Raw genomic sequence first — 24,186 nt, forward strand, 5'->3', positions numbered from 1 at the left:
AGTTCTTTTAAAGAAATACCTGTGTTTTTGCTCATATAGAAAGATGGATAATTACCACTTCTGTATGTGCTATAAATATTTGGGGGACATTTTGAAACAGTGTTATTTATTTCAACCCCATAGGTCAAAAACCAAATACAGTCTATGGATGATGTTGATGACTTAACTCAGTCATCTGAAACAGCCTCAGAGGATTGTGAGCTGCCCCGCTCTAGTTACAAGAATTTTATGTTGCTCATTGAACAACTTGGAATGGAGTGTAAAGGTAGGCCCATTGCAGAAATTTAAGGCCTTTTTATGTATCCCACTGTAATGTATGCAAAGTAATAAAGTGAAATGTATGCACACTTAGCATACATTATGCTGTGTTTAATTGGTGGCTACAGTGCTGCCACTGTGCAAAGCTGAAGAGATCTTTATATAATATATTCTTGATATTATTCCTTTGTTAGCTATGTTTTTTGCAGGGATTTTTTTCTCCCAGTTTGTGGCTTGACTTTTCATTCTCTCTTTTTTTTTTTAATTTTATTTTTTAATTGTTTTGTTGACTTTTCATTCTCTTAATGGTATCTTTTGAAGAGAAGAAGTTTTTAATTTTGATTAAGTCCAATTTATCTGTTTAATTATGGATTTTGCTTTTTGTATCGCATTTAAGAAGTCTTTGCTTAACACAGGGTCACAAAGATTTCCTCCTATGCTTTTTTTCTAGAAGTTTTATAGCTTTAGGTCTTTCTTTGGACAAAATCTCACTCTGTCACTCAGGCTGGAGTGCACTGTAACTGCAACCTCCACCTCCCAGGTTCAAGCGATTCTTGTGTCTCAGCCTCCTGAGTAACTGGGATTATAGGCGTGTGCCACCGTACCCAGGTTTTTTTGTTTGTTTTGGGGTTTTTTTTGTGTTTTTTTGTTTGTTTATTGTGTTTGTTTATTTTCTTGTTTTTTGGGATGGAGTCTCGCTCTGTCTCCCAGGCTGGAGTGCAGTGGCGCGATCTCGGCTCACTGCAAGCTCTGCCTCCTGGTTCACTTTATTCTGCTGCCTCAGCCTCCCAAGTAGCTGGAACTACAGGCGCCCGCCACCAGGCCTGGCAAATTTTTTGTATTTTTAGTAGAGACGGGGTTTCACCATGTTAGCCAGGATGTTCTTGATTTCCTGACCTTGTGATCTGCCCGCCTTGGTCTCCCAAAGTGCTGGGATTACAGGCGTGAGCCACCCACTGTGCCCTGCCGGCTTTTTTGTATTTTTAATAGAGGCGGGATTTCATCATGTTGGCCAGGCTAGTCTCAAACTCCCGACCTCAAGTGATCCGCCCACCTTGGCCTCCCAGAGTGCTGGGATTACGGGCATGAGCCACCGTGCCCAGCCAGTTCTGGGTCTTATATTTAGGTCTGTGATCCATTTTGAGTTCCTATTTTTGTATGAAGTATGGATTCAAGTTCATCTTTCTGGATATGGACATGCAATTGTTTCAGCATCATACGTCAGAAAGGCTAGCCTTTTCCTACTGCATTTGCCATTGTGCCTTTGTCAAAAATAAGTTGACTGCATACATGTGGGTCTACTTCTCAACTCTATTGTGTTCCATTGATCTACAGATGCTCCTGAGTTTTATCTCAGGTTTTTGGTTTTTTGTTTTTTGGCTTATAAGCTATGACTCTTTGTTTTGCTATCTTAGTGGTTGCTTTAGGATTTATAGTATATGACTTGAACTTATCACAGTCTACCTTCATATAATATCATACCACATCATATATGTATAATTTTGTTATAGTTCTGGTATACAGTATAATTATAATAGTAGGCTTTCATTTTTTTCTCTCCTAGCCATATCCTTTCTGAATCTGTGGGATTATAGTTAATTTATTAAGTCTAGGAAGTTTTGGCCAATTTTTCTTCACTTTTTTTTTTTTCTGTCTCTCTTCCTCCCTCTTTGGGGGCTTATATATTAGCTGCTTGGATTTTTTTCCATAGTTCATTGGTGTCTCAAAGTTATGAATGTTTTCTTTTGTGATGGTTCATCTGTGTTTATTTCCATCTAATTTAGTTTTCATCTTTGACATTGTAATTTGCATCTCTACAAGTGCAATCTGGTTTTTTAAAAAATATCTTCCATGCCTCCACTTGTCTTCTTGAGCTTTATTTTGGGGTACAGTTGAATTCCATATAAACAGCTTGACTTTTTCCTATCTTGCTTCTATGATTTGGGCTAATTCCCCACTCCTGAGGCAATACCTTTCTGATTATTCATTGTCTTGAGAAGTATGAGTTTTTCCAGCCTGACTGTGGGAATGAATACCCTTCTTGGTGCTGTGGAAGCACCAGGCAGGATTTCCTCTCTTTTTTTAGGTGGTTTTTTCTTTGGTTTCAGGTAGTTTCCTGGTATACATGCACTGTTTATTACACTGCTCAATACCCAAGAGGGGATCTCTGGAGATCTCCAGGGTTCTTTCTCTGTATCTCTCATTCCTCTCTAGTGTCCTGTGATCTCTGTCTACTTTGCGTTTACCAGACTCTCAGCTTCATCACTTCAACTCAGGGAGTTTGCTGGACTTTATGTCAGTTTTTCCTCCCCACGTCATGGCCTGGAAACTCTGAAGGCCGGGCTCTGGGCATTCATAAGACCATAAGACTTACTTCCTTTGTTTCTTTTCTTTTCTTTCTTTTTTTTTTTTTTTTTGAGACAGAGTCTCACTCTGTCGCCCAGGCTGGATTACAGTGGTGCAATCTCAGCTCACTGCAACCTCCGCCTCCTGGGTTCAAGCAGTTCTCCTGCCTTAGCCTCCCAAGTAGCTGTGATTACAGGCACCCGCCACCACGCCCTGCTAATTTTTGTATTTTTAGTAGAGACAGGGTTTCACTATGTTGGCTAGACTGGTCTCGAACCCCTAGCCTCAGGTGATCTGCTCACCTCATCTCCTAAAGTGCTGGGATTACAGGTGTGACCCACCGTGCCCAGCCACTTCTTTTGTTTCTTGTCTGTCAAGGATCATTGTGTTCATTGCCTGAGTCCACTGTCTTGAAACTCATTGTTTCATGTATTTTGTCTGTTTTGTCTTTGGTCATTTCAGGAAAGAAGGAAAGTTAGTACTTGAAGCAGACTGCACTAGAGGCTCAGCACATACCACAGACTGGCTAGATGCTTTTCTTCCCCCTTTGCTGAACTGCTGCCTTCTCGTCCTTCATTTCTCATTGTAGCCACTTCTCCTTCAGGGAAATCTTACCTGGGCCCAGTATAGATCAAATTATCTTTTGTGGTCATAGAACTCTTGCTTCCTTACAGCATCTATCTGAATTCATAATTGTGACTTTTTTTGTCTTTCTTAACTATACTTTAAGCTAAGCAAGTGCAGAGGTCTTGTCTGTTATATCTGCAGAGCTTAGTTTAATGTCTTCCACATTGTAGGCCCTCAGTATATAATTGGTCAGTGTCTTAATGAGTTACAGTGTATAGTGTGTTATATGCGAAAAGTACTCATATATTTCTGTCTTGTTTTCTCCCTGATACAGATTCTGTTAGCCTATTGAAAATCCAGGATGCAGCTCTTTCGTGTGAAAGATTATTAGAACTTAAAAAAAATCACTGTGAACTACTTACAGTAAAAATTAAAAAAATGGAAGATAAGGTTAATGTACTACAAAAGGAGCTATCTGAAACAAAAGAAATAAAATCACAGTTAGAGCATCAAAAAGTTGAATGGGAACGAGAACTGTGCTCTTTGAGGTATGATAGCCTAGTTTTAAAGAAATGTTTAACTATTTGTACTAAAGATATATAGAATTCTTGTAATTGCTGACTTACCTTCTGGGGCTTAGCAGGGAAGAAAGCTTAGTCTTGTGGAGTGTGAAATTCTTGGAAATAATATAACTAGTTCTTAACTATGAACATCTACTAAATATATATTCTTTTAAATCACTTTAATGGCTATGTAGAAGTTTGTCATACAGAAGTCTCGTTATTTATTTAATAGAATAAGTTTTGGGTTTACAATTTTTTTGTATTATAGTTAATGCTGGAAGGAATACCTTTTTATAAATCTTTTTCTATATTTCTAATTATTTACTTTGAATAAATTCTTCAATATGGAATTGTTTATAGGAATTTTTTTTAAAAAGGCCTTTGATCCAGATTTTTAAATTGTTCTCAAGAAAGTTTATGTTAATTTACGTTTCAATTAATAGAGAATGAAATGCCCATTTTTTCAACCTAAATTTTTTTTTTTTTTTTGAAATGGAGTCTTGCTGTGTTGCCCAGGCTGGAGTGCAGTGGCGTGATTTCGGCTCACTGCAACATCTGCCTCACGGGTTCTCTTGCCTCAGCCTCCTGAGTAGCTGGGATTACAGGTGCATGCCACCACACCTGGCTAATTTTTTATATCTTTAATAGAGTATGTGGTTTCACCCTGTTGGCCAGGGTTGTCTCGAACTCCTGACCTCAAGTAATGTGCCCTCCTCAGCCTCCCAAAGTGATAAGATTACAGGCATGAACCACTGGCACCCGGCCAAAAAGATAATTTTCAACTTGCATCTTTATTGAATCATTTCCAATATCCTTTTCCATAATATTTACCAGAAGTACTTGTAACAGAAACCTACCAGTTAACAGAATGTTCTTTCATCACTGCCTTTCAAGTATATATGTCCTTTGGAAAAGATTGAAGTGAGAAATTAAAAATCGGAGAACTAGAAAGGAAAGATATTCAAGAACACAGAAATTGTATTAGGGTGATAAACCAACATATGAAGCAGCAGATCACACAATGAACTTTTTATTTTGTAACAATACAGATTTTAAGATAAGCATCTTTAACTGCAGATTTAGCTTAAACCAAGAAGAAGAGAAGAGAAGAAATGCTGATATGTTGTATGAAAAAATTAGGGAACAGTTAAGAAGGAAAGAAGAGCAATATAGGAAAGAAGTTGAAGTGAAACAACAGCTTGAACTGAGTCTCCAAACACTGGAGATGGAATTGAGGACTGTAAAAAGTAATTTGAATCAGGTAAATTAATTTTGGATTAAAATTTCATATTTTTAACTTTATTTCATCACTATTACTTATGCTTTTGATTTCATATATATTATCTAGGTTTAAAACAAAAATGTTATCTCATCTTAAGCTGACCTGTGACCTTTATAACTAAAATTATTCATGATAAATCTTGGCACCTAATAGATGTTCAGACTCTGTTTTCTGAATGAAGGAATGGAGGATAAGTTGAGTTTAATCACTAACATAAATGTTAATTTAGGCATTTAATGTTAAAATACAGGCTAAATATCTCTAAAATTATGATGAAACTAGTAAAATGTTTGACATTTTATTTCACAATTCTTTATTTGCCTGTATTTAAGAACCGTTTTTGCTCTTTGATGAATTTAGCTGACATTTATATGATTAAAATTTGAGTAATTCTTGAGTAATAAAGGTTCTTGCATTTTAATATGCTATTTCCTTTTTTTTTTTTTTTTTTTTTTTTTGCGATGGAGTCTCGCTCTGTCGCCCAGGCTGGAGTGCAGTAGCCGGATCTCAGCTCACTGCAAGTTCTGCCTCCCGGGTTTACGCCATTCTCCTGCCTCAGCCTCCCGAGTAGCTGGGACTATAGGCGCCTGCCACCTCGCCCGGCTAGTTTTTTGTATTTTTTGATAGAGACGGGGTTTCACCGGGTTAGCCAGGATGGTCTCCATCTGACCTCGTGATCCACCCGTCTCGGCCTCCCAAAGTGCTGGGATTACAGGCTTGAGCCACCACGCCCCGCCGCTATTTCCTTTTTCTAAGTTTTTTTTGTTTTAAAATTCTGCTCTTGATTAACCTTTTAGACTTTTAAAAAATGCTAATAGACCCAAAACTTAATATATCTCTAGGTCATACAAGAGCGAAATGACACTCAGAGGCAACTTTCTCGAGAACAGAATGCCAGAATGTTACAAGATGGAATTCTGACCAATCACCTTTCCAAACAAAAGGAGATTGAAATGACTCAAAGGAAAATGAATTCTGAGGTATTTCTATTTCCTTTAGTCATTTTCAAATATGTGTATATATGTATTTGTGTGTGTATATGTATTTGTATGTGTATATATTTTAAAAACCAACTATATATGCATCTTGGAAAGTATTGAGGATTTTTAAGCCATATATGTACATCTTGGGGGTGGTGGTAGCGTTTTTGGTCCATTGGATAAAGTGATGTTCTTAATTCAGCTCCACTTGTCTGCAGCAGTCGAGTAACAACATTCAGAATGGCCTCATCCAAAGGAGAAGCTTTTAATATCTTCCATAGGAATTGATGGTCTTTCCACAATCTCAAAACCCTTGCTACTAACAATAAATGCTTGAGTTTTTGGAAGTGATTTCATCACCTTGATATATTAATGGAGAGGTTAGTTTATTACTTCCACCCACAGGAAGGGAGGAAAAGTACAGCCAGTTCAGTGACCATATTTTGGATATTAATCTTCTCACTTTTGAGAAGAGTAATAGTGTGCTCTAAGTAGTATCTTATTTTGGTACAAAGAGCTTTTGAAACAATGATATGCCATGATATATACTTAGTGATAATTTAGTAATAAGTATTTTGTTCCTAGTAAAACAGTTCGGCATATTTCTCCCTGTTTCACATTATTACAGTTTCAAACATTATGAAGAGGAAACGAAAGTTACTGCGACAACAAATCATCTCATGATTTTCTAAGAGGAGCTCTACAGATTTTGTCCTATTTACCATTAGTGTTGTGAAATAAAAGTCGTCTTTTGTATTTAAATATTTATACCACAGAAATAACTGATTTAGTGAAAGAAGACTACAAATAGAGTCAGAAGCCCCAGGGAAAATCATACAGCTGCTTATATTTTTTTTAACTTTTCCTTTTCAAAATTGTGATACTAAATGAGTCCATTGATATAGTAGAAGTGCTTAGTACAATGCCTAGATTTATTATTCATCAATAAACTTAATTGTTATAACTGACTATAAAGATGTGAGAAAAGTAGAATATAGAATATTCTCAGAAAAAAGAAACCTGAAAAACTGCGAGAAATTTCGTCTGTCCAGATATATGCAGAGCCAAGGCTCTTACTATGGGTTGGTGTATGGGTTAGATATCAGAATATAAACCCAATTTTTTAATGTGATCAAATTATTAATCTTTTATGCTTTTGAATTTGTTGTACTTCAGGGAAAGGCCTTTCCAATTCTGAGATTCTTAAAAATTTTCTAGTGATTTCTGTTTTACTTTCATGGATTAATTGTCTTCAAATAAATTTTTGAACTTTGGGGAGTTAATGCTCTATAAGGTTTGAGTTTTGATCCAACTTTTTTTTCAATTGGATATACACTTGTTGCAACCCTTTATTGTAAAATGTACAGCTTATTCTTTAATTTCAAAGGAAATCATGATATGTCATTTTCTTGGGTGCTAACTCAAAGTTTCCTTTGTTTTACTTAGACTTCTCATAGTCATGAAGAAGAAAAAGACCTACTGCATAAAAATAGCATGTTGCAGGAAGAAATTGCTATGCTAAGACTAGAAATAGACACGATAAAAAATCAAAACCAGGAAAAAGAAAAGAAATGTTTTGAGGACCTTGAAATTGTAAAAGAAAAGAATGAAGACCTTCAGAAGACTATAAAGCAGAATGAGGAAACATTAACACAAACAATATCCCAGTATAATGGACGGCTTAGTGTTCTGACAGCTGAGAATACAATGCTAAATTCTAAACTGGAGAGTGAAAAGCAAAGCAAGGAAAGACTAGAAGCAGAAGTTGAATCATACCGTTCGAGATTGGCTGCTGCTATACATGATCGTGATCAAAGTGAGACATCAAAAAGAGACCTAGAACTTGCTTTCCAGAGAGCAAGAGATGAGTGGTCTCGTTTACAGGACAAAATGAATTTTGATGCGTCTCACCTAAAAGATAACAATGAGATTCTTTCTCAACAACTATTTAAAACTGAAAGTAAACTCAATAGCCTAGAAATTGAGCTCCATCACACAAGAGACACCCTCAGAGAAAAGACTTTGGGTTTAGAACGGGTACAAAAGGACCTAAGCCAAACCCAGTGTCAAATGAAGGAAATGGAACAAAAGTATCAAAATGAACAAGTTAAAGTGAATAAATACATTGGAAAGCAGGAGTCTGTAGAGGAGAGATTGTCTCAACTACAAAGTGAGAATATGCTGCTTCGACAACAACTGGATGATGCCCACAACAAGGCTGACAATAAAGAGAAGACAGTGATTAATATTCAAGACCAGTTTCATGCTATTGTGCAAAAACTTCAAGCTGAGAGCGAAAAACAAAGTCTTCTGCTAGAAGAAAGAAATAAGGAGTTAATCAGTGAATGTAATCACTTAAAAGAAAGACAGTATCAATATGAAAATGAAAAGGCAGAAAGAGAAGTAAGTATCAAGAAAGATAAATATTTTTCAAACCTCCCGAAAGAAAATTTAAAATAGGCCGGGCGCGGTGGCTCAAGCCTGTAATCCCAGCACTTTGGGAGGCCGAGACGGGTGGATCACGAGGTCAGGAGATCGAGACCATCCTGGCTAACACGGTGAAACCTCGTCTCTACTTAAAAAAATACAAAAAACTAGCCAGGCGAGGTGGCGGGCGCCTGTAGTCCCAGCTACTCGGGAGGCTGAGGCAGGAGAATGGCGTGAACCCGGGAGGCGGAGCTTGCAGTGAGCTGAGATCCGGCCATTGCACTCCAGCCTGGGCGACAGAGCGAGACTCCGTCTCAAAAAAAAAAAAAAAAAAAAAAAGAAAATTTAAAATAATATACGGTTATGTAGTTAACTATAAAAATAAATAGATAAGCTTATTTACTCTATCAGTTTACAAACATCCCTTGTTTTCAGCAAATAAAAGAGCTGAGAGGTGCTTTACTTTGAGTAAAGACATTGTATCATCTATGAAATTTTTAGTTTTAAGTTACGAGCTGTTAATAGACTAGTATGAATAGTAAACTAATGTGAATAATGTAGTCTTTTACTGCTGAAGATAAAATTTTAATGTCTTTATGTTGCCACATCTTAAGAACATTTCCATTTATCTGCCACCATGAAACAGATAAATGGAAATGCTCATACCTGAAATGAGTATTTTGAAATTAAGATTCAATTAAGTGTGTTATTTTGACAGTTAATTCCAGATTTCCCAGATAAACTGAAGTATATTGCTATATCTCTTAATACTTTTCTGTCAGTAGCTTTTTATATATTTCAGTTGATGTAATTTTATTTTTATTCTTGTCAATTTGAATTGTCTAAAAAATCAGTAACAAAAATGTCTTATCAGGTCGTTGTGAGACAACTTCAACAAGAACTGGCTGATACCCTAAAAAAACAATCTATGTCAGAGGCTTCATTGGAGGTTACATCACGTTATCGTATTAATTTAGAGGATGAGACACAGGATTTAAAGAAGAAATTAGGTCAAATCAGAAATCAAGTATGTATGAAATTTAACATGTCAACAGTTAATCTATAACTGGTTAAATATATAGTGTTTTATCATACTAATTTAGTAGGTAACCTTCTTTTGTATTTTCGTTATAATTAATTTAAATTTTATTAACTTTTTTTTTTTCTTTGAGATGGAGTCTCGCTTTATCGCCCAGGCTGGAGCATGGTGGCACGGTGGCACGATGTCGGTTCACTGCAAGCCCCACTTCCCAGGTTCACACCACTCTCCTGCCTCAGCCTCCCGAGTAGCTGGGACTACAGGCGCCCGCCACCTCGCCTGGCTAATTTTTTTTTTTTTTTTTTTTTTTTTAGTAGAGACGAGGTTTGACCGTGTTAGCCAGGATGATCTCCATCTGCTGACCCCGTGATCCACCCGCCTCAGCCTTCCAGTGTGCTGGGATTACAGGCGTGAGCCACCGCACCTGGCCTAAATTTTATTATCTTTATAATACACTTGCTGCTTTTTTTTTTTTTTTTGAGACAGTCTCACTCTGTTGCCCAGGCTAGAATACAGTGGCACTGTCTCAGCTCACTGCAACCTCCACCTCCCGGGCTCAAGTGATTCTCCTGCCTCAGCCTCCTGAGTAGCTGGCATTACAGGTGTGTGCCAGCATGCCCAGCTAATTTTTTTTTTTTTTTTTTTTTTTTTTTTTTTTTTTTTTTGCGACAGAGTCCCACTCTGTAGCCCAGGCTGGAGTGCAGTGGCATGATCTTGGCTCATTGCAACCTCCGCCTCCTGGGTTCAAGCAATTATCCTGCCTCAGCCTCCCGAGTAGCTGGGATTATAGGTGCCCACCACTAGGCCTGGCTAATTTTTGTATTTACAGTAGAGATAGGGTTTTGCGATCTTGGCCAGGTTGGTCTCAAACTCCTAACCTCAGGTGATCCACCCTCCTTGGCCTCCCAAAGTGCTGGGATTACAGGAGTGAGCCACCACGCCTGGCCTAATTTTTGTATTTTTAATAGAGACACGGTTTCACCATGTTGGCCAGGCTGGTCTCGAATTCCTGACCACATGTGTTCCACCTGCCTGAGCCTCCCAAGTGCTGGGATTACAGATGTGAGCCACCACACCTATCTTGTTTATTAAACTCTGACTTTCATTCTGCCATTTTTTCTTATAATTACACATTAAAAAAAATAATATTTACCCTTATGAAAGTTGAGAATTATACATCATTCCTCATGGAAGTTGAGAGAGTTTTTTTCCTGTTAAACAGTATTTTATAGTGATTTTTCTATTGTCATGGTGAAGCAAACCAGATTAAGTTAGGGGATAATGTTTAATGGAATGTTCCAGAAAATTGTCTTATTTCTTATTTTCACTTTTGTGAATGGATACAGAATCTGTGTTGATTTATTTTATGGATTTCAAATTAATTTGTACAGAAAGGCCATTAACTTTTCTCCAAAATACAAATATTTTAGGTTAATTTATAAACTATTTAAAATAGGCATTTCCTTCATTTTCCTTTCATTTAAAATATATTATAAAAACATAGAAGTATTTAGATTATGTATAGTATGTATATCTAAAGTAGAGAATTAAGAAAATTATCTAGATCCCTCTTGGATTTTTAAAAAACAACATTGAGATATAATTTGCATACCATACAGTTCACTCATTTAAGGTGTAAAATTCAGTCTCTTAGATTATTTACAGAGTTGTGTAACCATCACCACAGTCAATTTTAGAACATTGTTATCACTCTGAAAAGAAACCCCACATCCCTTAGCCATCACTACCATCCCCGTCCGTGTCCCTCCACCTTCTCCAGTCCTAGGCAATCACCATCTACTTTTTGTCTCCTTAAATTTGTCTGTTCTGAACATTTCATATAAATAGAGTCATACAATATGCAGTCTTTTTTTTTTTTTTTTTTTTTTTTTGAGACGGAGTCATGCTCTGTCGCCCAGGCTGGAGTGCAGTGGCCGGATCTCAGCTCACTGCAAGCTCCGCCTCCCGGGTTCACGCCATTCTCCTGCCTCAGCCTCCCGAGTAGCTGGGACTACAGGCGCCCGCCACTTCGCCCGGCTAGTTTTTTGTATTTTTTAGTAGAGACGGGGTTTCACCGTGTTAGCCAGGATGGTCTCGATCTCCTGACCTCGTGATCCGCCCGTCTCGGCCTCCCAAAGTGCTGGGATTACAGGCTTGAGCCACTGCGCCCGGCCAATATGCAGTCTTTTATGAGTGGCTTCTTTTACTTAGCATGTTTCTGGGGTTCATCTGTGTTGTAGCACATATCAGTACTTCATTTCTTTTTGTTGTGGAATAATATTCTATTGTATGGCTATACCAGTTATCCATTCATCAGTGGATGGGCCTCTAGTTTGCACTTTTTGGCTACTGTAAATAATGCTGCGATGAGCATTCATTTATAAGACATGTTTTTATTCTCCTGCCACTGGATTTTATCCTCAGGGTTAATGGGGCTGCTTTCACCATCTCCCTGCTTTACTTCTGCTGTTCTTCCTGTCTTTGCAGTTTGTATTCGTCTAGCCTCATTCCTTCAGACCTGGCACACAATTCCCCCTCCTTTGGGAAGCTTTCTCTGACTATTCTGGCTCTCATTGACCTCACATTTTAGCATTTTTTATCTAGTCTGTGTAGAACAATTTGCCCTTAATTTAACTTCAATTTTATTTTTTTCATGAGAGAGAAACTCATCTAATTATAAATTTGCCTACGAGGTGAATAATATCTGATATGCCTGTCACGTATCCTTGTATAAATTGAAAATATTTTAGCTTAGCAATTGTTAGGTTAAAATTACTTTATATTATACTAAGAATTTCTTTTTTGAGACATTGATATAATAAAGCTTTTATTCTATTTTTATTATTTTATTTTTTTACAAGCCCATGACTAACATAGGTGGTTATTCTAAATATATTTTAAGTAATTAAATATAACTGGAAACCACTTAATCTAATAAAGGAAAGTTATTCAATCAAATGCTCATGTTTTTCTCACTATAAAAAAAATCTAAATTTACATTTCTTTATTATGTAGCCAGAGCTGGGATTCATAGATTCATACCACTTTACCACCCAAAGAGCTCTGGCTGCAGCTTTTCTGATATGCCATGTGACATAACCTTAGCCTTAAGCTCATCAGAGTGCTTGCTAAAGCAGCTCAGCACAGATACTTGTTGGGAATGACTTGATTTAGGAACCTTGTTTTGCAGTAGAGTCCAGTGTTTTTAGTCCAGTGCTCTGATGGCCATGTAAGTTATGTACTACTCATTCCAGGAGGTGCTGTTTACATTGTGGTCATCGCCCACTGAGGAGAGCAGAGACAAAGTAATCTATAATTGTTTAAAGTACTGTTGGCTAGTGGAATTGGCGAAAGTTCTGTGAAGCACTAGGGGTGTATTCTGGGCCTCATGCTCCTCATTTGCTTTCACTTCCAGTGGTGTGAAGAATGATTCAGTGTAGCTATAGGAGACCACTTCCATTGGCATGCCAGCTGCCTAAAATATACAATTTTATTAGAACACAAAATACAGTAAAAATCACAAAAACAGCAGATATCATATATAGCTCACTATATGCCATGTACTCATCTAAGTACTTTATGTGCATATTCTTTGACTGAATCATCTTACCATCCTAGTGAAATAGATACTATTACTGTCACCATTTCTATTTTACCGATGAAGAAACTGAGACACTGAGCATTAATTTGCTCAAGGTCACACAGCTGGTAACTGGTGGAGCTGGGATTCCTACCCAGCTATTCCAGCTTCTGTGTGGATACTGCCTCTCAATTTCATGAAACATCTAGTTGTCAACTAACATGTCATCATGTTAATTTTTATAATCACTGGTATCGCCATGGTCATTCACATCTATAAATATTAAAATTCTAGTTGACGTGGTGGTGCTTGGAATGCAAAAATATAGATGCTTACCGTAAGGTAATTTCCTGTCTTTCTCCATTTTACCAAGTTTGTAAATTTGAGTATTTATCTGATAAAATATAGTTTGAAAACAAGAATAATGTGTTTTAGTTGTAGAACGCAGGTTGATAAACTTTTCTGTAAAGGGCCAGATAGTATTATTTTAGACTTTGGGAGCCATGGATACCTGCTGCAGCAAATCAGCTCTACAGCCACAGCACAAAAGCAGCCATAAACTACGCGTATTAAAGGAGTGTGACTGTGTTCCAATACAGTTTAGTTACAAAAAGAGGTGGTGGGCAGATTTTAGTAGATTATTATTTAGTAGATTATTTTACTAGATTATTAGTAAAGTGGTTTTTTTTTTTTATTTTTTGTTTTAGTTGCAAGAAGCACAGGATCGACATACAGAAGCTGTCAGATGTGCTGAGAAGATGCAAGATCACAAGCAAAAGTAAAATTTAAAGCAGCACACAGAAAAACATGATTATTTATAGAGCAAATAAGCAGTTATTTATAGAGCAAATAAGCAGTGTAGTATGAGAATTATATCAGCTATGATCATAGGTACATCTGTGTGAAGTCAAGGAAAAATTTCAGCATTAAGCAATTTTGAAATGCACTTTTTAAATATTATCCTAGAATTTTGTGCATTATCCACAAACCACAACTAGAAAAATGATAGTTGCCGAATCACCTACTTTTGAAATCTTTAAGCATTTATGTAATTATGCCTTCAGGTGTTTGCTAAGAAATTACACAGTATTTTAAAAATTTATCTGTGAGAATAATTATTCTAAAATATACATTGCAGGCTTGAAAAAGATAATGCCAAGTTAAAAGTTACAATCAAAAAGCAAATGGACAAAATTGAGGAGCTTCAGAAAAACCTGTTAAATGCAAATTTGGTAAGTCAACCTCTTAATTTCTGTCATAGTGAAAAGGAATTTTATTGCTTTAGTAAGAGAAGTGGAGTATCCCTTATTTAAAGTACTTGAGACTAGAAGTATTTCACATTTTGGATTTTTTTTTTATTTTGGAATATTTGTACGTACATAATGAGATATCTTGGAGACAGGACCCAAATCTAAACATGAAATTCATTTGTGTTTCATATATACCTTATATATGTAGCCTGAAGTTAATTTTATGTAATATTTTTAAAATAATGTTATGCATGAAACAAAGTTTTGACCATGTTTTCACTGTGATATGTCACATGAGGTTAGGTATGGAATTTTCCATTTGTGGCATCCTGTCCACACTCAAGAGTTTCAGAGTTTGGGACATTTTGAATTTCAAATTTTCAGATGTTCCTCAACTGATAGATGGGGTTACATCCTCATAAACACATTATAAGTTGAAAATATTATAAGATGAAATTTAATACACCTACCAAACATGATAGCTTAGCCTTAAACCTGCTCTGAACACGTACATTAGCCTACAGTTTGACAAAATCATCTAATACACAGTCTATCTTATAATAAAGTATTGAATATCTCATATACCACATATTGCTAGCCAGGGAAAAGACCAAAATTCAAAATTTGAAGTTTGTTGAAATTGTGATGGTTTCACACCATTGTAAAGTCAAAATATATTAATAAGTTGACCCCTGGTAAGTCAATCCAAATTGTAGTGGTTTCACACGCTCTTATAGTCGAAAAACCATAAGTTGGACTGTTGTAAGTTGGGGACTATCTGTATGTAAGAATATTTTAGATAATATGATAATCTTCATTGATGAAAGTATTTATTGTATTCATGGTAATACTGCTTGCTACTAGTAGTACAAGTCTTAACGTTATAGAAGTTGGCTGAATTCATAACATGAATGAATTTGGTAGTAAGATTTTTAATATAAAAGATTGTGATAGCCTAAAAACAGTGTTTTTTATGTACATTTTGTTTGTTCATTCATCCATTGATGGACATTTGGATTATTTCTGTCTTTTGCTTATTGTGAATAATGCTGCTATGGACATTGGTGTACAATTGTGAGTCCCTGCTAATGCTTATAATGTCTTTTGAAATTTTAAGAAATTTGAGTAATGATTTGATCTACAATTTGAATTTCTTTTATAATCTAAATTTGTATTCCTCATCAAGAATGGATACTAGGTCATTATACAAGCATTTTTTCCCCAAAGTAATGTGTTTTTCTCTTTGGATTTTAAAAAAGAGAAACCTGTGAAAAAGTAGAAATGGCTGCTCCAACAGGACGTCACAGAATAACACAGTGCTCCTAGCACTGCAGATTCAGAAACTTTTTTTCCCATTTATCTGTGTTCATCAATCTTTCAAAACCTTAACAGTCCCTGCCGGGCGCAGTGGCTCATGCTTGTAATTCCAGCACTTTGGGAGGCTGAGACAGGGTGAATCACCTGAGGTTAGGAGTTTGAGATCAGCCTGGCCAACATGGCAAAACCCTATCTCTACTGTAAATGCAAATATTTGCCATATTCCTTACTCATGCCAGGCATGGTGGCAGGTGCCTGTAATCCCAGCTACTCGGGAGGCTGAGGCAGGAGAATTGCTTGAACCCAGGAGGTGGAGGTTACAGTGAGCCGAGATTGCACCATTGCGCTCCAGCCTGGGTGACAGAGCGAGACTCCGTCTCAAAAAAAAAAAAAAAAAACACCTAAAAAAACCAAAACAGTCTAGTCTCAGAAAAGTTGGCTGTGTAATCCACAATACCAATTTATTGATGTACCAATTTAATGATGTATTTATTGATGTTCTGCTTGATGTTTAACAAGCAGAACAGGATTCTCTGGTCATTCATGCTTTCCTGTGTAGAAATGAAGATCAGAAGGTTGCATTGTGAATACTAAAGTGGAGCAATGAGGTTGATGCTTCTACTAATGAGTTTCTTGAAGTCACAATAGGAAGATTTATGCGACTCTCGTATACAGATATATCTATCAGAAGAAACATCGACAAGTTTTTTTTCTAGATTTCATGTGTTAGTCCTACTTTATTGGCATCCTTTTCACACAAGTGACATGGCAATATATTGATATGAAGTCTCCTGTGAATGAGAGTATGGGGGGACATCCCCTTATATGGGTGTCATCCATGAATATATCAATGTCTCAGAAATGGAAAATTTAGTAAAAGTACTCAAAACCTGCTAAGCGTATTCAAAAATAATGCAGGATTTTCTGTAGATTCCCATAGAAATGAGTAAGGAATATGGCATATTATTAGTACACTTTGAAGTGTACACTGTGAATCAGAAATTTAATAGCGACAGCTTTCATCCAACTCATCAATAGCCCCTAACTTTTCCAGAAGGTTCTCATCTCATGTCTGTATGGAAAAGGGAATTATTCAAAAGAAAGCAGAGGCAAACAATCAATAATCTGTCCCTTGTGGAAAAGTTTTGCATTATAAAAGAAAAACAAAGACAAAGTATGCTGGTCGACATCCTAAGGGTGAGTGTGCCCACCCAAGATGAGAAAATAACACTATACTCAAAATAACACCAGTAAGAATCAACATAAAATGTACAAAATTAGCTATCTACAAAAGGAATCTGCACCAAGTGATGGTTTCTGGGTGTGTGGTTGAGAATATTAATTGTTCATGGAAGTGAACTAGAAGGAAGAGACCTCAGGAAAGAGGTGTGGGATGGAAATCTAGATGAGGGAATCTGGGATGAAGCCTTGAGATTTAAGGAGCTCTTAGAGAATTTAGAAGAGAAATGGAAGAGGACAGAACTCAGCATGAGGGGTGGCTGCATTTAGAAATGAAGTGGGGTCAGAGTAGTCTGGGAGAGGGTATGGTCACTGTTAGTAGTTGCTACTGAGAAGCAAAGCAGATTAAAGATTAAAAAATAGGGCCTTGATGATTTTCAGAATTTTAAAATGAGAATTATAAGATTGAAAATTAGATTTTAGTATAAAAGAAGACAAGTGATGAAAAAGTAGATCTCTAGATGAGACCATGTATTAAAAAATATTAGAGTCTGGCGAGCACTGTGGCTGACACCTGTAATCCCAGTGCTTTAGGAGACTGAGGCAGGAGGATTGCTTCAGACTAGGAATTGAGACCAGCCTGGGCAGCATAGCAAGACTCTGTCTCTAAAAAATATAAAATAAATTAGCCAGTGTGGTGGTGCACGCCTGTTCTCCTAGCTGCTGAGGAGGCTGAGGTGGGAGGATTGCTTGAGCCCTGGAGTTCGAGGCTGCAGTGAACTATGATTGCACCATTGCACTACAGCTTGGTTGACAGAGTGAGACCCTATTACAAACAAACAAACAAACAAAAAGGAAAGTCCTGTGGAAAAATGGGATGATTAAAAATGCCACAAGAATTAGGCAAAAGTTATGTTTTTGTTTATTAAGGAGAAGACAAACTTTATTTAAAGAGATATGGTTAATAGAAAAGGAAAAATTGAAACTCATGGAAGAATGTTTATAAAGAATGAGAGATAACTCATCTTGAAGTCAGGTGAATATAAAAAATGTAATGGGAACCAGATGAAGGTTTTCTAAAAATTTTCTTTTTTTTTTTTTTTTTTTTTTTGAGACGGTGTCTCGCTCTGTCGCCCAGGCTGGAGTGCAGTGGCCGGATCTCAGCTCACTGCAAGCTCCGCCTCCCGGGTTCACGCCATTCTCCGGCCTCAGCCTCCCGAGTAGCTGGGACTACAGGCGCCCGCCACCTCGCCCGGCTAGTTTTTTGTATTTCTTAATAGAGACGGGGTTTCACCGTGTTAGCCAGAATGGTTTCGATCTCCTGACCTCGTGATCCGCCCGTCTCGGCCTCCCAAAGTGCTGGGATTACAGGCTTGAGCCACCGCGCCCGGCCTAAAAATTTTCTTAGTAAGATTTGATTTAACAAAAACTGGAATATCTTGAACTATTGATGACAATGTTTCTAGAGCAACTTTAGAAACGAGAACATACATCTAAAATAACTTTTAAAAAAATTTCATTAACACTTAGTATTTTATGTGTAAAAACTTCTATTTTTAACAAATAAATTTTGGTAATTTAAGTTCCAGAAAAGAAATATGAGCTGTTTTAAGAAAAGTCGTTTTTGAAATCTGTTCTTATTGGTATCAGGTTTATAAACTGACAAAACAGTTTATAAACTGTGTTTTATAAACCTCCCTAAACATATGTTACTCATGAACTCATGAGAAATAATAGTTTTAAGAACAAAAGTGTTTCTAGAGTTTTAAAAATAATTGAAAATATTTTGTTTCAAAGTCTGAAGATGAAAAGGAACAATTAAAGAAACTTATGGAATTAAAACAGTCTCTGGAATGTAATTTGGATCAGGAAATGAAGAAAAATGTTGAATTAGAAAGAGAGATAACTGGGTAAGATTTTAGTATTTCAGATCATTTTAACCATTTAATTGATTTAACTATAATTTTACTTTATTCAAAACTAGATACAAATGCATTTAATATCTACTTTTTCTTAATGAAATTATTCTCTTTTAAAATTGTTTTAGAAAGTTGCAGCACAATCTGAAACTTTTTGAATGCCTAAATATTACACTTATTCTTCAGTGATTTTGAAAACAGTAACAATGCCTTTGGCATATAATGTTAACTTCTCTCTTCATCTTTTACTTCGAACTTTTATTTCTGAAGATATTTTCATTCTCTTTGGTAATCTTTCTCTCTTTGGTAGTGTCCAAAGATATTCAGATCTTTTAATATCTGAAAACCTATCTGTATCACATCAAAAATTATCTTGATTTAGCTTATGCTTTCTTTCTGCCTCTTTTGTGTGTGTGTGTAGTTATAAAATATATCATGGAAATTTACTCATGGAAATTTCGCATGGATAGCTCCCATGTTTACCTGAGGTATACATGTTATTAAACTTCTGTTTGTTTTAAAACACATATGCCTCATACATATACAAATCTATGTATGATTTAAGAGTAAAATGAACAATCGTGTTTTTACTATCCAGATTTAAAAATGGAATGTTACCCGTTGTCTTGGAAGCCTCAACAAGGCTGCTTTTCTATTTATTTGCTGAGTACTTACGTTTGTTCGATTCTAATTACTATTTTTCTCTCATTGTCTTTCTCTGACATGGTTTTGCATCCCTTTTACTTTGTTAGCATTGTGCTGGTAAAGATTTCTAGATCTCTTCTGACATGCTCTCTCTGCTCATTTCCTTTCTTCTAAAACTCTGTTTCCTTTTCCCCTTAACTCAGACATCAAAGATGTTTTCTTTCCTGTCTCTTGTCTACTTTGAATGATCTTGATGTTTTTTATTTGTACTTTCTTTTTTTTGTACTTTTATTCTTATAAACTGTGGTCAGTGGATATCAAATGTATTTTTATGTCTTTTCCAACCATTTATGTGTAAGTATGTATATGCTTTGCTTTTCTTTTTTCGGGAGTCTCTCTGTTGCCCAGGCTGGAGTGCAGTGGTGCAGTCGCAGCTCACTGCAACCTCCACCTCCTGGGTTCAAGCAATTCTCCTGGCTCAGCCTCTTGAGTAGCTGGGATTGTAGACATGCAACACCAAGCACAGCTAATTTTTGTATTTTCAGTAGAGACGAGGTTTCACCATCTTGGCCAGGATGGTCTTGAACTCCTGAGCTCAAGTGATCCGCCTGGCGCGGCATCTCAAAGTGCTGGGATTTTAGGCATGAACCACTGAGTTCAGCCTAACTATGTTTTTCCTCTTCACCTTGGACGCTGATCTCTGGGTTATAGCTAATATTTGATGACAGGTTAATGTTTTATATTAACATTAAAATGGATAGGAATAATTTACAAAAACTCGATGTGATTACAGTATTAACTCTTAATCTGCCATATATGTCATATAATTTTTCTTCACATTATTTACCTAAGATTATAATTTCATTAGAGTGTTTTCAAACTATGTCAGATTGAAATAAACGAGAGAATCATGATTTATACATTTCTGTCTCTTATATGCTAAAACATATCTGTTTAAATAATTATTAAATGTTTGCCTTTTTAAAACTTGAGTTACTCATTTTGTACCTTTCTGCAGATTTAAGAACCTCTTAAAAATGACAAGAAAGAAGTTAAATGAATATGAAAATGGAGAACTTAGTTTTCATGGAGATTTAAAATCTAGTCAATTTGAAATGGATATTCAGATTAATAAGCTAAAACATAAGGTAATTTTTAATAAGTTTTGGGACCAAAAAAATCACTTAATTTTGGGAAATATAGACTTCTCAATACTTTGAACAGTGAAATAAAGATTTTTTTTTTTAACTTTAGGGACTTGATACTAATAAAGAAAACTTTTTTTTTTTTTTTTTAAGTTCAGGGGTACATGGGCAGGTTTGTTATATAGTTAAACTTTTGTTTCGGGAGTTTGTTGTATAGATTATTTTGTCACCCAGGTATTAAGCCTAGTGCCCATTAGTTATTTTTCCTGATTCCTCTCCCTTCTCTCATCCTCCATCCTCTAGGAGGCCCCAGTGTCTGTTGTTCCCCTCCATGTATCCATGTGTTCTAATCATTTAGCTCCCACTTAGTAGTGAGAACTTGCAATATTTGGTTTTCTCTTCCTGTGTTAGTTTACTAAGGATAATGGCTTCTAGCTCTGGACATAGGAACAGGCAAAGATTTCATGGCCAAGACACCAAAAGCAATTGCAACAGAAGTAAAAATTGACAGAATCTAATTAAACTAAAGAGCTTCTACAGAGCAAAGGTAGTATCAGCAGAGTAAACAGACAACCTACAGAATGGGAGAAAATTTTTGCAAACTATGCATCTGACAGAGGTCTTATATCCGGCATCTGTAATGAACGTACACAAATTTACAAGGAAAAAACAACCCCATTAAAAAGTGGGCAAAGGACATGAATAGACACTTCTCAAAAGAAGACATACATGCAGCCAAACAAACATGATAAAAAGCTCAACGTCATTGATCATTAGAGAAATGCAAATCAAAACCTCAACAAGATACCATCTCATACTTGCCAGGAAGGCTATTATTTAAAAAAGTCAAAAAAATAAACTATTCATCTGACAAGGGACTAATATCCAGAATATACAAGGAACTCAACTCGACAGCAAAAAGAATAAATAATCTAATTCAAAAGTAGGCCAAAAATCTGAAACAGACATTTCTCATAAGAAGACACACGAATGGCCAAAAGGTATATGGAAAAAATACTCAACATCACTAATCATCAGGGAAGTGCACATCAAAACCACCAAGTGATACGATCTTATTCCAGTTAGAATCGCTACTATCAAAAGACAAAAAATAACGAATGCTAGCAGGGCTGCAGAGAACAGGGAACTCTTAGACATTGTTGGTGGGAATGTAAAGTAGTACAGCCATTATAAAAAATGTGGAGTTTTTTCAAAAAACTAAAAATAAAGCTGCCATATGATGTAGTCATTCTACTATCAGGTATTTATCCAGGAAAAAGGAAATCAGCATATCAGAGGGAAATCTGCATTCCCATGTTGATTGCAGTACTAATCACAGTAGCTAAGATGTGGAATCAACCTAAATGTCCATAGACAATGGAAAAGAAAAATATGGTGTATACAGATACGTAAAGATGAAAACAACAGACACTGAGGTTTCCAAGAATGCAGAATCTGCACCAAGAAGTGTGTTCAGAGTCTGGGTGACAGGATCAATAGAAGTCCAAACCTCGGCATCTTGCAGCGTAGTAACAAGCCTGCATGTGTACCCTTTCAATCTAAAAATGGAAATTTTTTTTTTTTTAAATAAAAAGATTTGGAGGCTGGGCACGGTGGCTCATACCTGTAATTCCAGCACTTTGGAAGTAAGGTGGGCCACTCACCTGAAGTCACAAGTTCGAGACAAGCTTTGACAAAATGGCAAAACCACGTCTCTACCAAAAATACAAAAAAATTAGCTGGGCGTAGTGGCATACGCCTGTAGTCCCAGCTACTTGGGAGACTGAAGCAGGAGAATTGCTTGAACCCAAGAGGCGGAGGTTACAGTGAGCCAAGATTGCGCCATTGCACACCAGCCTGGGCGACAAGAGTGAAAATCTGTCTCAAAAAACAAAAAAAACAAAACAAAAAAAAGATGTAGTGTATATACACAATGGAATACTATTCAGCCATAAAAGAAATGAATGAAATCATGTCAGTAACATCATGTTAAGTGAAATAGGTCAGGCAAGGAAGATAAATATCTGAGTTTCTCACTCATACGCAAGTGCTAAAAAGAAAACTGAGCTCATGGAAGTAGAGAGTAGAACTGTGAGTATTAGAGGCTGGGAAAAGCAGGAGGGAGGAGAGGTGGGCAAAGGGGTGGGGAAGGGAGGAGGTGTTGGGTGATGGCTACCAAATTAGAGCTAGCTAGGAGGAGTGCGTTCTGGTGTTCTATAGCACCACAGGGCAAATACAGTTAAATATATTTATTGTGTTTTTTCAAAAAGCTAAAAAGGATTTTGAATGTTCACAAGACAAAGAAATGATAAATGTTTGAAGTGATAGATATACTAGTCCGCTTATACATTGTATACATCTATTAAAATATCTCTGTAGCCATAAATACATATAATGTTATGTGTCAACTAAAAAGGAAAAAATATTCATCCCATGATAAACCAGAACATGGGCCAACCTCAGTGACTCATTTCTAATGAATAGAATGTGGTAAAGGTGACAACATGTGACTTAGGCATTAGGTTAGAAGAGGCTTCCTATCTCAGATTCCTTGCCCTTGGAACCAAGCCCGATCTTGGGAGGAAGCTCGAGACCCAAAGGCAGCCTTGGAGTTCCAGTCCCTCAGGCTTTGAGCTGTGTCCAGGGAACCTGAGGGGAACAGAGACAAGCTGTCCTAGCCAAGATTTTCCCAAACCACAGGTTCCTGAACAGAATAAACGTTTTAAGCCATAAATTTTGGGTACTTTGTTAGGAAGCAATAAGCAGAAAAAAAATGTATGTTACAAAAATAGACAATAAGAAACATAATAACTTACACAGGAGAAATTAGTCTCATTTAAAGTAGAATCTAATAAATGTTGAGATTAATTTATTTATGGCAAATAGTGTTAAGCAGATAACCAGGAGAAAGACATAAGAGCTATCGAGGAGAAAGTTTTTTCTCCAGATGGAACTCAGAATTAAAGATCTGGAATCAGAACTCTCCAAAATAAAAATTTCTCAAGAAGATTTTAGTAAAACTGAACTGGAAAAATATAAGCAACTCTATCTAGAAGAATTAAAACTTCTAGATAGAGGGGGACTGGAATCTTCTGGTTTGTGCACTAATGTGTCTGGTTGCTGATGGTGGCCGTTGGCTGGAACTTTGGTTGGGGCAGGCACCCCGAGCACCCACGCTGGAATAGTTTGTAAATAGCTTCTTCCATTCTATAGCTTGTCTCTTCACTCTTAATTATTTCCTTTGCTGTGCAGAAGCTTTTCAGTTTAATATTGTCTCATTTGTCTATTTTTGGTTTTTTGGCTATGCTTTTGAAAAATAGCCATAAAATCTTTGCCTAGACCAGTGTCCTGAAGCAATTATCCCTATCTCTTCTTCTAGTAGTTTTGTGGTTTCAAGGTCTTACTTTTTTACGTCTGAAATCCATTTTGAGTTGATTTTAGTATATGGTGTTCGATAAGGGCCTAGTTTCATTCTTCTGCATGTGGATATACGGTTTTCCCAGCACCATTTGTTGAAGAGGATGTCCTTTCCCCAATGTATGTTCTTAGCACCTTTGTTTAAAATCAGTTGGCTGTAAATATATGAATTTATTTCTAGGTTCCTTATTCTGTGGCCTTAACACCAATAATTATTACCCCTTGGAATGCAAGCCAAATTAGCATAAAACATTTGCAGCTCAGGAAAAGGC

General features: G+C 36.5%; 1 protein-coding gene across 9 annotated transcripts in view; it reads left to right on the top strand.

Annotated features, from left to right (window-relative positions):
• The window catches only part of LOC105479996 (ankyrin repeat domain containing 26), a 96,783-nt gene that overhangs the window by 58,223 nt on the left and 14,374 nt on the right, over positions 1 to 24,186 (top strand). For all 9 annotated transcript variants that reach the window (XM_071070335.1, XM_071070336.1, XM_071070331.1 and 6 more), the window contains 10 exons: positions 124 to 265; positions 3,506 to 3,719; positions 4,812 to 4,995; positions 5,859 to 5,996; positions 7,443 to 8,399; positions 9,298 to 9,450; positions 13,750 to 13,820; positions 14,181 to 14,274; positions 18,586 to 18,698; positions 20,371 to 20,500. In XM_071070335.1, coding sequence (XP_070926436.1) covers positions 124 to 265; positions 3,506 to 3,719; positions 4,812 to 4,995; positions 5,859 to 5,996; positions 7,443 to 8,399; positions 9,298 to 9,450; positions 13,750 to 13,820; positions 14,181 to 14,274; positions 18,586 to 18,698; positions 20,371 to 20,500 — 2,196 coding nt within the window. The remainder of the gene's footprint in view (positions 1 to 123; positions 266 to 3,505; positions 3,720 to 4,811; positions 4,996 to 5,858; positions 5,997 to 7,442; positions 8,400 to 9,297; positions 9,451 to 13,749; positions 13,821 to 14,180; positions 14,275 to 18,585; positions 18,699 to 20,370; positions 20,501 to 24,186) is intronic.

Source organism: Macaca nemestrina, chromosome 9 (genome assembly GCF_043159975.1).
Source record: "Macaca nemestrina isolate mMacNem1 chromosome 9, mMacNem.hap1, whole genome shotgun sequence".
Taxonomy (NCBI): Eukaryota; Metazoa; Chordata; class Mammalia; order Primates; family Cercopithecidae; genus Macaca; species Macaca nemestrina.